The sequence below is a fragment of the Elephas maximus genome, chromosome 4, assembly GCF_024166365.1.
Source record: "Elephas maximus indicus isolate mEleMax1 chromosome 4, mEleMax1 primary haplotype, whole genome shotgun sequence".
NCBI classification, from domain to species: domain Eukaryota; kingdom Metazoa; phylum Chordata; class Mammalia; order Proboscidea; family Elephantidae; genus Elephas; species Elephas maximus.
In genome coordinates, this window is record NC_064822.1 from 22,131,369 (window position 1) to 22,147,793 (window position 16,425).

The 16,425-nt window shown below is 37.0% G+C and overlaps 1 protein-coding gene across 2 annotated transcripts in view; it reads right to left on the bottom strand.

Annotated features, from left to right (window-relative positions):
• DYNC2I1 (dynein 2 intermediate chain 1) overlaps nt 1–16,425 on the bottom strand; it is a 188,936-nt gene that overhangs the window by 111,614 nt on the left and 60,897 nt on the right. For both annotated transcript variants that reach the window (XM_049881681.1, XM_049881682.1), the window contains 2 exons: nt 8,479–8,608; nt 5,735–5,846 (listed from right to left, as the gene is read on the bottom strand). In XM_049881681.1, the coding sequence (XP_049737638.1) occupies nt 5,735–5,846; nt 8,479–8,608 (242 nt within the window). The remainder of the gene's footprint in view (nt 1–5,734; nt 5,847–8,478; nt 8,609–16,425) is intronic.

Here is a 16,425-nt window from a genome sequence, read left to right on the forward strand (position 1 = left end):
AACAATTTGCATATGAATTGTTGAATGGGAATGTAATCTGCTGTGTAAACTTTCACCTAATACACAATAATCAAAAAAATTGGAACATAAAAAAAAAAAATTAGAGCAGAATTAAATGCAATAGACAACAGAAAAACAATTGAAAGAATTAACAAGACCAAAAGCTGGTTCTTTGAAAAAGTTAATAAAATCGATAAACCATTGGCAAAACTGACAAAAGAAAAACGAGACCCAATGACCCCAATAAGAAATGAAATGGGGGACATTAAAACAGACCCAACTGAAATTAAAAGAAACATATCAAATTACTACAATAAATTGTACTGTAACAAATTTGAAAACCTGGAACAAACGGATGAATTCCTAGAAACACACTACCTACCGAAACTAACACAAACAGAGGTAGAACGACTAAATAGACCCATAATAAAAGAAGAGATTGGAAAGGTAATAAAAAAAAACTCCCAATAAACAAAAGCCGTGGTCGGGATGGCTTCACTACAGAGTTCTACCAGACTTTCAGAGAAGAGTTAACATCACAACTACTTAAGGTATTTCAGAGCATAGAAAAGGACGGAATACCGAAACTCATTTCTATGAAGAAACCATATCCCTGATACCAAAACCAGGTAAAGACACCACACAAAAAGGAAATTACACACTTATATCCTTCATGAACTTAGATGCAAAAATCTTCAACAAAATTCTAGTGAATAGAATTCAACAACATATCAAAAAAATAAGTCACCATGACCAAGTGGGATTTATACCAGGTATAGAAGATGGTTCGATATTAGAAAAACAATTAATGTAACCCATCATATAAATAAAAGACAAGAATCATATGATTTTATCAATTGATGCAGAAAAGGCATTAAACAATGTTCAGCACCCACTCATGATAAAAAACACTTTTAGCAGAATAGGAATAGAAGGAAAATTCCTCAGCATAATAAAGGGCATTTATACAAACCAAATAGCCAACATCATCCTAAATGGAGAGAGTCTGAAAGCATTGCCCTTGAGATCATAAACCACATAAGGATGCCCTTTATCACCACTCTTATTCAACATTCTGCTGGAGGTCCTAGCCAGAGCGATTAGGCTAGAGAAAGAAATAAAGGGCATCCAGATTGGTAAGGAAGAAGTAAAATTATCTGTATTTGCAGATGACATGATTTTACCTACAGAAAACCCTAAGGAATCCTTAAGGGAACTACTGAAACTAATAAGAGTTCAGCAGAATATCAGAAGATAAACACACAAGAATCCGTTGGATTCCTCTACACCAACAAAAAGAACATCGAAGAGGAAATCACCAAATCAATACCATTCACAGTAGCCCCCAAGAAGATAAAATACTTAGGAATAAATCTTACCAGAGATGTAAAAGACTTATACAAAGAAAATTACAAAACACTTCTGTAAGAAACCAAAAGAAATATACATAAGTGGAAAACATACCCTGCTCATGGATAGGAAGACTTAACATTGTAAAAATGTCTATACTATCAAAAGTGATCTATAGATTCGATGGAATTCTGACCTAAATTCCAATGACATTTTCTCATGAGATGGAGAAATAAATCACCAACTTCTAGGGAAAAAGGCCCCGGATAAGTAAAGCACTACTGAACAAGAAGAAAAAAGTGGGAGGCCTCACTCTACATGATTTTAGAACCTGTTATACCGCCACAGTAGTAAAAACAGCATGGTACTGGTACAACAACAGACACATAGACCAATGGAACAGAATTCAGAATCCAGACATAAACCCATCCACATATGAGCAGTTGATATTTGACAAAGGCCGCATAACAGTTAAATGGGAAAAAGACAGTCTTTTTAACTAATGGTGCTGGCATAACTGGATATCCAACTGCCAAAAAATGAAACAAGGCCCATACCTCATATCATTCACAACTAACTCAATATGGGTCAAAGACCTGAATATAAAAAAAATCTAAAACGATAAAGATCATGGAAGAAAAAATAGGGACAACGTTAGGAGCCCTAATACATGGCATAAACAGTATACAAAACATTACAAAGAATGTAGAAGAAACACTAGATAACTGGGAGCTCCTAAAAATCAAACACCTATGCTCATCGAAACACTTCACCAAAAGACTAAAAAGATTACCTACAGACTGATTATGCAGATGACACAAACTGGCTTGCTGAAAGTGAAGAGCACTTGAAGCACTTACTAATGAAGATCAAAGACCACAGCCTTCAGTACGGACTGCACCTCAACATAAAGAAAACAAAAATCCTCACAACTGGACCAATGAGCAAAACCATGATAAACGGAGAAAATATTGAAGTTCTCAAGGATTTCATTTTACTTGGATCCACAATCAACACCTATGGAAGCAGCAGTCAAGAAATCAAAAAACGCGTTGCATTGGGTAAATCTGCTGCAAAGAACCTCTTTAAGGTGTTGAAGAGCAAAGATGTCACCTTGAAGACTAAGGTGCGCCTGGCCTGAGCCATGGTATTTTCAATTGCATCATATGCATGTGAAAGCTGGACAATGAATAAGGAAGACCGAAGAAGAATTGACATGTTTGAATCGTGGTGTTGGTGAAGAATATTGAATATACCATGGACTGCCAAAGAATGAACAAGTCTGTCTTAGAAGAAGTGCAAGCAGAATGCTCCTTAAAAGCAAGGATGGCAAGACTGCGTCTTACATACTTTGGACATGTTGTCAGGAGGGATCAGTCCCTGGAAAAAGACATCATGCTTGGCAGAGTACAGGGTCAGCGGAAAAGAGGACAACCCCCAACGAGGTGGACTGACACAGTGGCTGCAACAATGAGCTCAAGCATAACAACGATCGTAAGGATGGCACAGGACTGGACAGTGTTTCATGCTGTTGTGCATCAGGTCGCTCTGATTCGGAACCAACTTGACGGCACCTAACAACAACAACAGACTGGGAAAAAGTTATTAGCTATGACATTTCCGATCAGCACCTGATCTCTAAAATCTAAATGATACTACAAAAACTCAACTACAAAAAGAGAAATAACCCAATTAAAAAATGGGCCGAAGATATGAACAGACACTTCATTAAAGAAGGCATTCAGGTAGCTAAGAGATACATGAGGAAATGCTGAAAATCATTTGCCATTAGAGAAAAGCAAATCAAAAGTACAATGAGATTCCATCTCACTCCAACAAGGCTGGCATAAATCCAAAAAACACAAAATAATAAATGTTGGAGAGTTGTGGAGGGACTGGAACACTTATACACTGCTGGTGGGAACGCAAAATGGTAGAACCACTGTGGAAATTGATTTCTCACTTCCTTAGAAAGCTAGAAAGAGAACTACCATACAATCCAGCAATCCCACTCCTTGGAATATATCCTAGAGAAATAAGAGCCTTCACAAGAACAGATATATGCACATGCACATTCACTGCAGCACCGTTTACAACAGCAAAAAGATGGAAGCAACCAAGGCACCCATCAACAGATGAAAGGATAAATTATCGTATATTCACATAATGGAATACTACACAATGATTAAGAACAACGATGACACTGTGGAACATCTCATAACATGGATGAATCTGGAAGCTATTACCCAAAACCAGTGAAATTAGTCAGTCGCAAAAGAATAAATATTGTATAAGACCACTATTATAAGAACTCGAGAAATATTTTAAACAGAGAAGAAAATATTCTTTGATCATTAAAAGAGGTGGGAGGGAAGGAGGAAGAGGGGTATACGCTAATTAGATAGTAGATAAGAACTACTTTAGATGAAGGTAAAGACAATACCCAGTACAGGTGAGTTCAACACAACTGGACTAAACCAAAAGCAAAGAATTTTCCTGAATAAACTGAACGCTTCAAAGGCCAGTGGGGCAGGAGCAGGGGTTTGGGGACCATGGTTTCAGGGGACAACTAGGTCAATTGGCGTAATAAAATCTATTAAGAAAACATCCTGCATCCCACTATGGAGAGTGCCATCTGGGGTCTTAAATGCTAGCAAGAGGCCATCTAGGATGCGTCAATTGGTCTCAGACCACCAGGAGCAAAGGAGGATGAGGAACACAAAACACACAAGGTAATTATGTGGCCAAGAGACAAAAAGGGCCACATAAACCAGAGACTACATCAGCCTGAGACCAGAAGGACTAGATCATGCCCGGCTACAAGTGATGACTGCCCTGACAGGGAACACAACAGAGAACCCCTGAGGTAGCAGGAGAGCAGTGGGATGCAGACTCCAAATTCTCGTAAAAAGACCAGACTTATTGGTCTGACTGGCACTAGAAGGACCCCAGAAGTCATGGTCCCCTACCTTCTGTTAGCCCAAGACTGGAACCATTCCCAAAACCAACTCTTCAGACAGGGATTGGACTGGACAATGGGATAGAAAATGATACTGGTGAAGAATGAGCTTCTTGGAACAAGTAGACACATGAGACTATGTTGGCATCTCCTGTCTGAAGGGGAGATGAGACGGTAGAGGGAGTCAGAAGCTGGCTGAATGGACACGAAAAGAGAGAGCAGAGGGGAGGAGTGTGCTGTCTCATCAGGGGGAGAGCAATTAGGAGTATATAGCAAGGTGTTTACAAATTTTTGCATGACAGTCCAACCTGATTTGTAAAGACTCACTTAAAGCACAATAAAAAAAAAAAAAAAGAATTTGAATATAACTTAAGAAAAAAAAAAAGACACAAGGTAATTATGACCCCAGGAGACAGAAAGGGCCACATAAGTCAGAGGCTACATCAGCCTGAGACCCGAAGAACTAGATGGTGCTCTGCTACAACCAATGACTGCCCTGACAGGGAGCACAACAGAGAATCCCTGTTGCAGCAGGAGAGCAGTAGGATGCAGAACTCAAATTCTCATAAAAAGACCAGGCTTAATGGTCTGACTGAGATTAGAAGGACCGCAGAGGTCATGGTCCCCAGACCTTCTGCTAGCCCAAGACTGGAACCATTCCCAAAACCAACTCTTCAGACAGGGATTGGTCTGGACTATAAGACAGAAAATGATACTGGTGAGGAGTGAGCTTTTTGGCTCAAGTAGACATATGAGGCTATGTGGGCAGCTCCTGTCTGGAGGCGAGGTGAGAAGGCAGAGGGGGACAGAAGCTGGCTGAATGGACACGGGGAATACATGGTAGAGAGAAGGAGTGCGCTGTCTCATTAGGGGGAGAGCAACTAGGAGTACATAACAAGGTGTATATAAATTTTTGTATGAGAGACTGACTTGATGTGTAAACTTTCACTTATAGCACAATTAAAAAAAAAAGTACAAACCTGGTATTTTTACGGGTATAGTCACAGGAAATAGTTACTAATGAAACAGTTATTACTTATGAAAAATATAGAGAGAAATAAAAAAGAATGAGAAAGAGAAGAAGACACAATCAGCACATTATCGGTGTGTCTTGCTTATATTTCAAAAAAATATACACACACACACATATATACACATACACATATTATACCTTTTTTTTTTTTTTTTTTTACTTATTTACCATAGTCATGAAGTTCTAGGAAATTAGAATCCTTCAATCCTTCAAACAAAGCTAAATTCATTATGAGTAGCGGAAACTAGGTTTGTTTCTTGAAAAGAATATTAAAAGGATATTGAGCATTTGCATAGTCAAGTACTGACAACCACATCCAGAAAAATTCATAATGAAAAAGAATAAGAAAGGTAATAAGTGGAAAAAAAAAATCAAAGCAAAGCAATGTTTACCTCCAGATACAACAGTACTTTCTCCTGGATGTTGGGTCCACACTTCCCTTGTCTCTATTTCTTCTGTCTGAATGTTTCTTTCAACGTTATCTTCATTATATTGGACATATGCCTTAAAAACAAAGGTATGTTGTCTTCATAGGACTTTATTAGCAAAGTGAAGAGACAACCCACAAATAGAAAATTTCAGGGATCTGTATATCTGATATCCAGAATACATAAAGACCTTCTTTCTATAACTTAACAATAAAAAGACAAACAACCCAATCAAAAAATAGGCAGAAGACTTGAACAGATATTTCACCAAGGAGGATATACAAATGGCCAATAAGCACATGAAAAGGTGTTCAATACCCTTAGCAACTGTGGTGTTACTGGTTCTGACTCATAGTGACCCCATATGACAGAGCAGAACTGTCATATAGGGTTTTCTTGGATATAATCCTCATGAAAACAGATTGTCAGGTCTTTCTCTTGAGCTGGTGGGTGGGTGGGTTCAAACTGCCAACCTTTTGGTTAGCAGCTGAGCGCTTTACCATTATGCCACCAGGGCTCCTTCATTAGCCATTAGGGAGATGCATATCAAAACCACAATGAGATACCACCCCCACCCTTCACTAGAACGGCTACAATAAAATCTAAAAGAAAATAACAGCTGTTGACCAGGAGTGGAGAAATTGGAACCCTCATCCATTGCTGGTGGAAATGCAAAATGGTACAGCCACTGTGGAAAACAACTTGGTGGTTCCTCAAAAAATTGAACATAGAACTACCATATGACAAACCAATCCCAATCCTGAGTATGCAGCCAGAAGAACTGAAAGCAGGGATGTAAACAGAAACTTGTACACACAATGTTCACTGCAGCACTATTCACAATAGCCAAAAGGGTGGAACGACCATACTGTCAACAACATGTGAATAGATAAACAAAATGTGGTATACACATACAATGGAATATTCCTCAGCCAAAAAGAGAAATGGAGTCATGATACATACCACAACATGAATAAACCTTGAAAACATTATGCTGAGTGAAGTAAGTCAGACAGAAAAGGACAAATACTGTATGATCTGACTTAGATGAACTAAGCAAATATATAGAAAATAAAGCTTATTAGTGGTTACAAAGGATGGGAGGAAGGTGGGAAGGGAGTGTTATTGTTTAGGGGGCACTGAGTTTCTGTTAATGATGATGGAATAATTTGGAAATGAATAATGATTAACAGTTACACAACACGAAGAATGTAATCAACGTCACTGAACCATACATGTAAAAATTGTTGAATTAGCAAATGTTTTCTTAAGTATATTTTTACCATAATTTAAAAAAATGCAAAGGTATGCTGGCATTAACATTTGGTCTTAAATTCAGAGCAATTTCTCTTTACTGAAAATTAAAATTTTTAAAAAGCTAATAATGACAGTCTTCTTGCTGGTGCCAAAAATAAGCATCATGGCATAAATAACAATCATACAAAGACTTCTTGTGTCTTGAACACTTGATAGATAACCCTTTGCCATTGAGTCAATCCCAACTCATAGCGGCCCTATAGGACAATGTAGAACTGCCCCATAGGGTTTCCAAGGAACGGTTGGTCGATTCAAACTGCTAACCTTTTGGTTAGCAGCCAAGCTCTTAACCACTGTGCCACCAGGGCTCCATTTGAAAGATATAGGACCTAATTTTCAAAACTGCTTTCAAAAAGTCACATCAAGCAATTCCTACCCATATCCTATTCTTAGAACATACTGCTTTGCAAAACCAAATCACTTTTTTGTTTTTTATTTCAAAAAGGTACATTCTTAAGTAAAGAAAGATTTGGAGTATTATTTTTTGAATGTACCCAACATATCATGTTAAGATTGATGCTACTCACTATCAGAGACAAAAAAAAAAAAAAAAGTAAAACATGATTCCTGTCTTCTAAAATACAATCTCGTCAGACAGTTGGACTATCACATAATTAACCAATGACTGGAAATCCAATAGGGAAGTACAAAATGATGAGGGATGCATTGTAGCAACTATGGAATAAAAGACAGAATTCAATGTAAGTCATTATGAAGGATTCACAAAGAGAATGGGCCTTGGACTTTGAGGAACAGATAGTAAGTAGGTAGAGGGAGCAGGAAAGCATAAGCAAGAGGAGAGAAAAGCCAGAGAAGGGGAAAGAACAGTCAGAGAAGGAGAGAGAACAGCCAGAGAAGGGGAGAGAACAGTCAGAGAAATGAGTTGGAGAAACAAACATGATATATTTGGATATTAAGGTAGACCCAGATTAGGGAGAGCTCTGGAGTACAATAAAAGCAATAATTATGTATAAAGTGCTTTATGATCCTTGAATTTTAAGAATTTTATACAGATGAGTATGACTGCTACATCCTCACCAGGAATCCAAAGAAACTAATCTAAAACCTGATGCTCTGTTTGACTTTAAATAAAACATAAAGTTGTATTCAAAGGTTAGAAATGTAGCCCCACCATCTGTAGTCCATTACATATAGATCACTTATGGATGGTTATAAATGTTTTTGGAATATCTGTTTAGATTTCTCATTTACATCATCTCTTTGGGCAAACGAGTATTACATGATGAAAAGGTGCCCTTTTTTTAAAACCTTTATCCTTCACAGACCATTCCCAAACTCTAATATTCTGGAACAAGGTACAGTTAGGAACAAATTTACTTTATTACATTTTAGTTGCATTTTATCACTTAATTAATAAGTCTTGCACTAACCTGCTTGGTATTTTTTTTCCCGAAGTTTCTGATATACATGTCATATTCATTTACTGGTAGTAGATCCAAGAGAGAGAAAGTGAATGAAAAATCTAAGTCAATAAGCCGAAGTAGTTTGGTACTGCGTGTCCTTTAAAACAAATTAGGAACAAGACAAAAATTAAATTGAATAATATATGTAGGGAAGTTGTATGAGAGAGACTGGTAGAAACCCTATGGTTAGGTGTAGGCTATTATCAGGGATCTAGCTTTTGTTTGCATGTGAATTTGAGATATTTAATACATTGTTAAAAATAACTAAGTAAATGCCAGTTATGCACGGACCAAAGATGAGTGTAGTGAACAAAAAATGTTGATTGTTCCAATTCAGTGCACCTAAAGCTAAAACAAAATAAAATCATCATACGTATATGCCTAGAATTTTCATGAAAAGTAATTCACTTTGATTTTATGAATTAGTATGTCTTGACTGGAGAATTAACTTTTCATAATTTCACCTGAGCACCAGGTAGCATAGCTTTTCAAGCACACGCTTTGTTTTTCAGACCGTACTTTTCTTGAGACTGTGTTATTCTTGTTGGGTGCTGTAGGGATGATTCTGACTCATGGAGACCCTACAGGATAGGGTAGAACTGCCCCCTAGGGTTTCCAAGGCGGTAATCTTTACGAGGACAGACTGCCAGGTCTTTCTTCTGAGGGCCACTGGTGGGTTCAGACACCAACCTTTTGGTTAGCGGCCAAGTGCTTAACCACTGGGCGACCAGGGATCCATCTCTTGAGACTATAGTAAACTTATTTCCCACAGAACTTTCACCTATGAGCAGCAGTGGACACAGTTAACACCCACCCCCCCCAACTGATACGATGTTCTTGAGTTGGCTTCCAAAATACTACATTTACTTGGTTTTCTTCCTGCCTCACAGGTTGTTCCTTTTCAATCACCTTTGCTGGTTACTGCTTTTCTTTCAGACACTCTAACACAGTGCCCAGGCTTCAATCCTTGTATTTATTTTTTGTAACCTCCCACTCTCTTGGAAGAAGTACAGCCAGAATGTTCCTTAGAAACAAGAATGGTGAGACTTTGCCTCAGGTACTTTGTGTGTGTGTGTGTGTTCTAGGTGAAAGTTTACATCTCAAGGTAATTTCTCATTGAAAAATTTATACACATTATTTTGTGAAATTGGTTGCAATTCCCACAATGCTCCCCCTTTCCGCCTCGGGTTCGCTGTGTCCATTCATCCAGTTCCTGTCCCCTTCTGCCTTCTCATCCTGCTTTTGGACAGGAGCTGCCCTTTTGTCTCCTATATTTGATTGAACTAAGAAGCATGTTCCTCACACGTGTTATTTTTTTTTTTGTACCAAAAAAAAAAAACCAAGCCCACTGCCATTGGGTCGATTCCGACTCAGCAACCCTATAGGACAGAGTAGAACTGCCCCAGAGTTTCCAAGGAGCGCCTGGAGGATTTGAACTGCCGACCTCTTGGTTAGCAGCTGTAGCACTTAACCATTACGCCACCAGGGTTCCCTTTGTTCTATTGGCCTGTCTAATCGTTGCCTGAAAAGTGGGCTTCAGGAATGGTTTCAGTTCTGGGTATGCAGAGCATCAGGGGCTATGGTCTTGGGGGTTCCTCCAGTCTCTGTCAGACCAGTAAGTCTGGTCTTTTTATGTGAAATTTGAATTTTGTTCTACATTTTTCTCCTGCTCCTTCCGAGACTCTCTGTTGCGATCCGTGTCAGAACCGTTATTGGTGGTAGCCAAGCACCATTTATTCTTCTGGTCTTAGGCTGACGGAGTCTCTGGTTCATGTAGTTCTTTAGTTCTTTGGGCTTTTATTTTCCTTGTGTCTTTGGGTTTTTTTTATTCTCCTTTGCTCTGGGTGTGATGGGGCCAACAAATGTATCTTAGCTGCTCACAGGCTTTCAAGACCCCAGACGATACTCACCAAAGTGGGATATAGGACATTTTATTTATAAATGTTGTTATGCCAATTAACCCAGAAGTCCCCCAAGAATATGATCCCCAGGCCTCAGCCCCTGCTATTCTGTCCATCTCACATACTTTGGACATGCTATCAGGAGGAACCAGTTCCTGGAGAAGGATATCATACTTGGTAGAGAGGGTCAGCAAAAAAGAAGAAGACCCTCAACGAGATAGATTGACACAGTGGCTGCAACAATGGGTTCAAGCATAACAACAATTATGAGGATGGCAAAGGACTAGGCAGTGTTTCGTTGTATTGTACACAGCATTGCTATGAATCAGAACTGACTCAACAGAACCTAACGACAACTAGAATATAAGCTTTACAAGGACAGAGATTTTTATTTACTACTATTTTCAAGGGCCTAGACAATGCTTGGCACACAGTTGGTGCTCAACATGTTAAATGAACAATCCTTCCAACACGCAGGTTATCTCCTCTTCTCTTGTTCTCTTCTCCTCCTTCACCACTCACTTTCATGGTCTTTACTAATAACTGCAACCTTTCCATAACCTTCTGTCTACCATCTCCTATTTTTCCAAATTATTACCTTTGGTGGTGCAGCAGTTACACATTTGGCTGCTAACCAAAAGGTAGGTAGTTTGAACTTACCAGCCGTTTTGTGGGAGAAATATGTGGCAGTCTGCTTCTGTAAAGATTTACAGCCTTGGAAATCCCGTGGGGACAGTTTATTCTGTTCTACAGAGTTACTTTGAATTGGAATCGACTTGATGGCAATGGGTTTGGGTTTTTTTTTGGTTTTAGTCCTATACTGCCAACAATTCATCAATCACAGTGGAATCTACAGTAGACTAACCCTACCACATATCCATGCTCTCTTACCACCCTCATTATTGTGTATGGTATGAGGTAGGGGTTCAGGTTCATTTATTTCCACACATATATCTACTTTTTCCAGCAGCATTCATTGAAAAGACCATCCTTTTCCCCACTACACTGCAGTGTACACCTACGTTGTCAGTTAACCATAAGTATGTGTTTCTGGACTGTCTATTCCATACATTGATCTATTTGTCATCTTTGTGCCAATAACACACTGTTTTAATTACTGTAGCTTTATAACAGGTTGTGATATCTGAGTTTGTCCTCTTTGTTCTTTTATAAGATTGCTTTCACTATTCTTGACTATTTGCATTTCCATATAAATTTTAGAATCAACATTTCATTTACACACACACACACACAAACTGCTAAGATTTTTATTGGAATTGCATTGAATCTATACTTATTACTGTACTTAATTTGGGAGAAACCAACAACTTTACTAAGACTTGCGATTCATGATTTACTATACATTTTATCTAAGCCTTGAATTTCTCTCAGTAATATTTTTAAGTTTTCTATATTGAAGTCTTGTATATCTTCTATTACATTTACTTTAATGGTACTGTAAATATTCACATTTTAATTTTTTTCATTGTTAGTATATAGAAATATAATTGATTGTTATATATTGACCTTTTATCTAGCATCCTTGCTACATTCATTCATTATTCTCATTTATTCATAAGTTCTAATCTGTAGTTTTTTAATTGTATTACACAACCATGTTACCAGTGAGTAGTAACAGTTTTATCTTTCTTTCTAATCCCTATAATTTTTATTTCTTTTTCTTGCCCTATTGGAACTACGATGTCAAACAGAAGTAATGATAGTAAATATCTCATTCCTGATACTAAAGGAAAAGCTTTTACCATTATGCATAATGTCAGTTTATCCTTTATCAGGTAAGAGGTTCACTTACAGTCCTAGCTTGCTAAGAATTGTATATATTTATGAAATTCTGTAATTCTCTTTAAAGCCGTTACCAAATTTTGGTAGCAAGATTTTGCTGGCCTCATGAAACAAGCTGGAAAGTGAGGCCCCTTTTTCTATTCCCTGAAATTTGTGAAGACAGGAGTTATTTCTTCCTCAAATGTTTAACAGGATTTACCAGAAGGGCCACTTATGCCTAGAGTTTATTTTGTGGGAAAGTTTTAAATTTTGTATTAAATATATTTAAATAATATATGACTATACAATTTTTACATTGCTTCTTGAATCTATTTTGCTAAATTGTGTCACTCTAAGAATTTGTTCATTCATCTGAATTTTTATTGAAATAAAGATGTTCATAATATCATCTTATTATTTTTTAAGGTTTCTGAAATCGGTAGTAATGGCCTGTTTTTCACTCTTGCTGCTGATTATTTGTGTGTTTGTTCTCTATCTTGTATTTTTTACCAAACTGTTTGGGGTTTATAAATTTTACGAATCTTTACAAACAATTAATTTTTGGCTTTGTTGAATTTATTGCGACTACTTTCAATTTTATTGATTTCTGCTTTTTCTAATCTTGATATTTTTTAAATTTTATTGTGCTTTAGGTGAAAGTTTACAGCTCAAGTTAATTTCCACTCAAAAATTTATATACATACTATTTTGTGACATTGTTTGCAATCGCCATAATGTGACAGCATGCTCCCCCTTTCCACTAGGGTCTCTTGTGTCCATTTACCCACTTCCCTTCCCTTTCTATCTCCTCATCCTGCTTTTGGACAGAAGTTGCCCATTTGGTCTCAAATATTTGGTTGTACTAAGAAGCATGTTCCTCACATGTGTTATTTTTTGTTTTATAGGCCTGTCTAATCTTTGAAAAGTGGGCTTCGGGAATGGTTTCAGTTCTGGGTTAGCAGAGTGTCTGGGGGCTATTGTCGGGGTTCCTCCAGTCTCTGTCAGACCAATAAGCCCCCTACTTCACTAAATATCATGTCCTGTTCCAGTCATGAATCTGAATTCTGTTCTACATTTTTTCTCATTCTGTCTGAGATTTTGCTCTTATCTTTTATTATTTCATTCCTTCTAATTTCTAATTCCTTTTTTTACTTCCTCTTTGACCCATTGTTTATTAAGAACTATACTGCTTAATTTTCTCACTTTTGGGGGATTTTCTAATTACCTTTTTATTACTGATTTCTAGATTAATTCCAGTTGGTCAGAAAATACACTCTGCATGATTTTAATCTTTTGTTAAATATCACAGTATATGATATTTCTAATAAATGTTCCATGTATACTTGAATATAGACATTGCAGCTATTGGGCATAATTTTCTGTGTATGTCAGGGATAGTTTGTTAACCAGGTTGTTCAAATCTCTGCCAAATTTTTGCCCCCTTGTTCTACCAGTTACTAAGAGAAGTATGTTAAAAATCTTCAGCTGTGTTTGTGAATATTTATGTATCTCTTATTAGTTCTGTCAGGTTTTATCTTATGTATAACTCTATTACTGTTGTTGTTATGTGTTGTCATGTTGGTTCCAATTCATAGTGACTCTATTATTAGCTTCGTATATACTTAATATTGTTAGGATGGCTTGTTCAGCTGACCTCCTTATATGATGTAACTCTATTTTTAGTAATGCTTCTTGCCTTCAAGTTTTCATTGTCTGATATTAATATAGTCACATCACCTTTCTTTTGGTTAGTACTTGCTTGGTCTATCTTTTCCTATTCTTTTACTTTCAAACTTTCTGTGCCCTTATATATAAGTTTTGTCTCTTGAACAAAACATAACTTCAGTTATTTTTTTCTTCAGTTTTACTCTTATTAATCGAAGTATTTAGTGCATTAATATTTATGTAGGTACTGATATAGTTCCATTTAATCTACCATTTCCCTATTGTTTTCTATTTCTTCCATTTGTTCTTTGTTCCTTCATTTCTCCTTTACTGAATTAACCAAATTCTTAGCTATTCCATTTATCCTTCTATTGGCTTATTAGTTATATATTTTTCCATTATACTTTAATGGTTACTCTAGATATTTCAAAATGCATTGACTTATTAAAGTTTACCTTAAATTAAGAACTTTCACCTCTTCCTGCCAGGACCTTAAAACAATTTATTCCCCTCCCCGCCCCCGCTCAATTCTTAGGCTATGCTGTGAATTATTTTAACTCTAGACAGACAGATAGACAAATAGAAAGACAGATGTCACTGAGCAGACTACGAATCACAATGACTTTATACACAACAGAACAAAATGTTCCCAGGTCCTGTGTCATTCTCACGATTGCCACCATGTTTGAGTCCATTGTTGCAGCTATTGCATTGTGCCAACACGTCTCACTGAGAATTTGCTCACTTTGCTGGCTCTCTACTTCACTAAATATCATGTCCTATTCCAGTAATTGATCCCTCCTGATGACATATCCAAAGCAACCGAATCAAACAATGTTCTGTTGTGATCCACAACATTTTTACTGGATAATTTTCTAAAGTAGAGCGTCAGGTCTTTCTTCCTAGTCAATCTTAGTCTGGAAGCTCCATTGAAACTGGTCTACCGTGGGTGACCCTGCTGGTATTTGAAAAAACAGTGGCATAGTTTCCAGTATCACAACAACATGGAAGCCACCACTGTCACACAAACTGACAGATGGGTGGTGGATTTTAAGGCTATATCGTCTAAATTCCACAAGATATTATTATTGTTTAATGCAGTCAATATTAATTTCTATTTACCCACACATTGATCTTTTCCTTTGCAATTCCTTCATTTATGTTTCTGTGTTTTCATCTGGGATCAAATTTCCTCTGGCTGAAAAACTCCTTTAAGGGTTTCCTTTAATACAGGTCTGCTAACAAAGAAGTCTCACAGCTTTGGTATGTCTAAAAATGTGTATTTCTTCTTTTTATTTTTATTTATTTCTTTATTGTATTTTAGATGAAGGTTTACAGAACAAACTAGCTTCTCATTAAACAATTAGTACACATATTGTTTTATGACATTGGTTATCAACCCCACGACATGACAACACTCTCCCTTCTTGACCTTGGGTTCCCTATTACCAGCTTCCCTGTCCCCTCCTGCCTTCTAGTTCTTTCCCCTGGGCTGGTGTGTTCCTTTAGTCTCGTTCTGTCTTGTTCTTATTTTTAAAGAATATTATTTGCTTGGTATAAATTTCTAAACAATTATTTTCTTCCAGCACTTTAAATATATTTGTCTTTGTCTCTGGCCTACAATGTTTCCTTTGTGAAAATTCAGCTTTATGTTTTACTGATACACCTCTGAAGGTAATGGTCTTTTTCTCCCTCTCTGGCTGCTTTAAAGATTTTGTCTTTGGTTTTCAGTAGTTTGACAATATTGTGCCTAGTTGGATTTTTGTTTGTTTTTATTTTTGTTTGTATCTATCCACTTGAGGTTCACTAAGCTTCTTCAATCTGCAGTTTGATGGCTTTTATCAATTTTGGATAATTTCCAGGAAACATGTATTCAATTACTTCTGCTCTTTCTCTTCAGTATTTCTGGGACTCTAATTATGCATATGCTAGATTGTTGTCACTCTTCTTCTACGTCTCTTACAGTCTTTTCTGCATTTTTCCCACCCTTCCTTACCTTTGTGCTTCAATTTGGATATTTTCTAATGTTCTCTTTTCTGGTTCAGTAATCCTGTCATTTCCTGAAATTTACTATTAAACTCATCTACTGAGCTCTTAAAATCAGTTATTGTAATTTTGGGAGTTTTAAAGTTTAATTTTCTAACGAAATTTTTCTTTTTATCTATTTTCTTGAACACATTAATTATAGCTATCGAAAAATCCATACCTGATAATTCCACTATCAGGGTCACATATGCTGTTATTACTACTCTGTTTTTTTCTCTTTCTTTTTTGGTTATGTGGTCTTATCTCTTGGTATGCCAAGTAATTTCTTTTTCTTTCCTTTTTCTTTTTATATTGTGCTTTAAGTGAAAGTTTACAGTTCAAGTTAGTTTCTCATACAAAAATTTACACACACATTGTTAAGTGACCCTAGTTGCTCTCTCTATAACATGCTCTCTAATTGCTCCTTCCCACCCTGGATTTTCCGCATCCATTCAACCAGCTCCTGTCCCTTTCTGCCTTCTCATCTCGCCTCCAGACAGAAGCTGCCCATTTAGTCTCACGTATCTACTTGAGCTAAGAA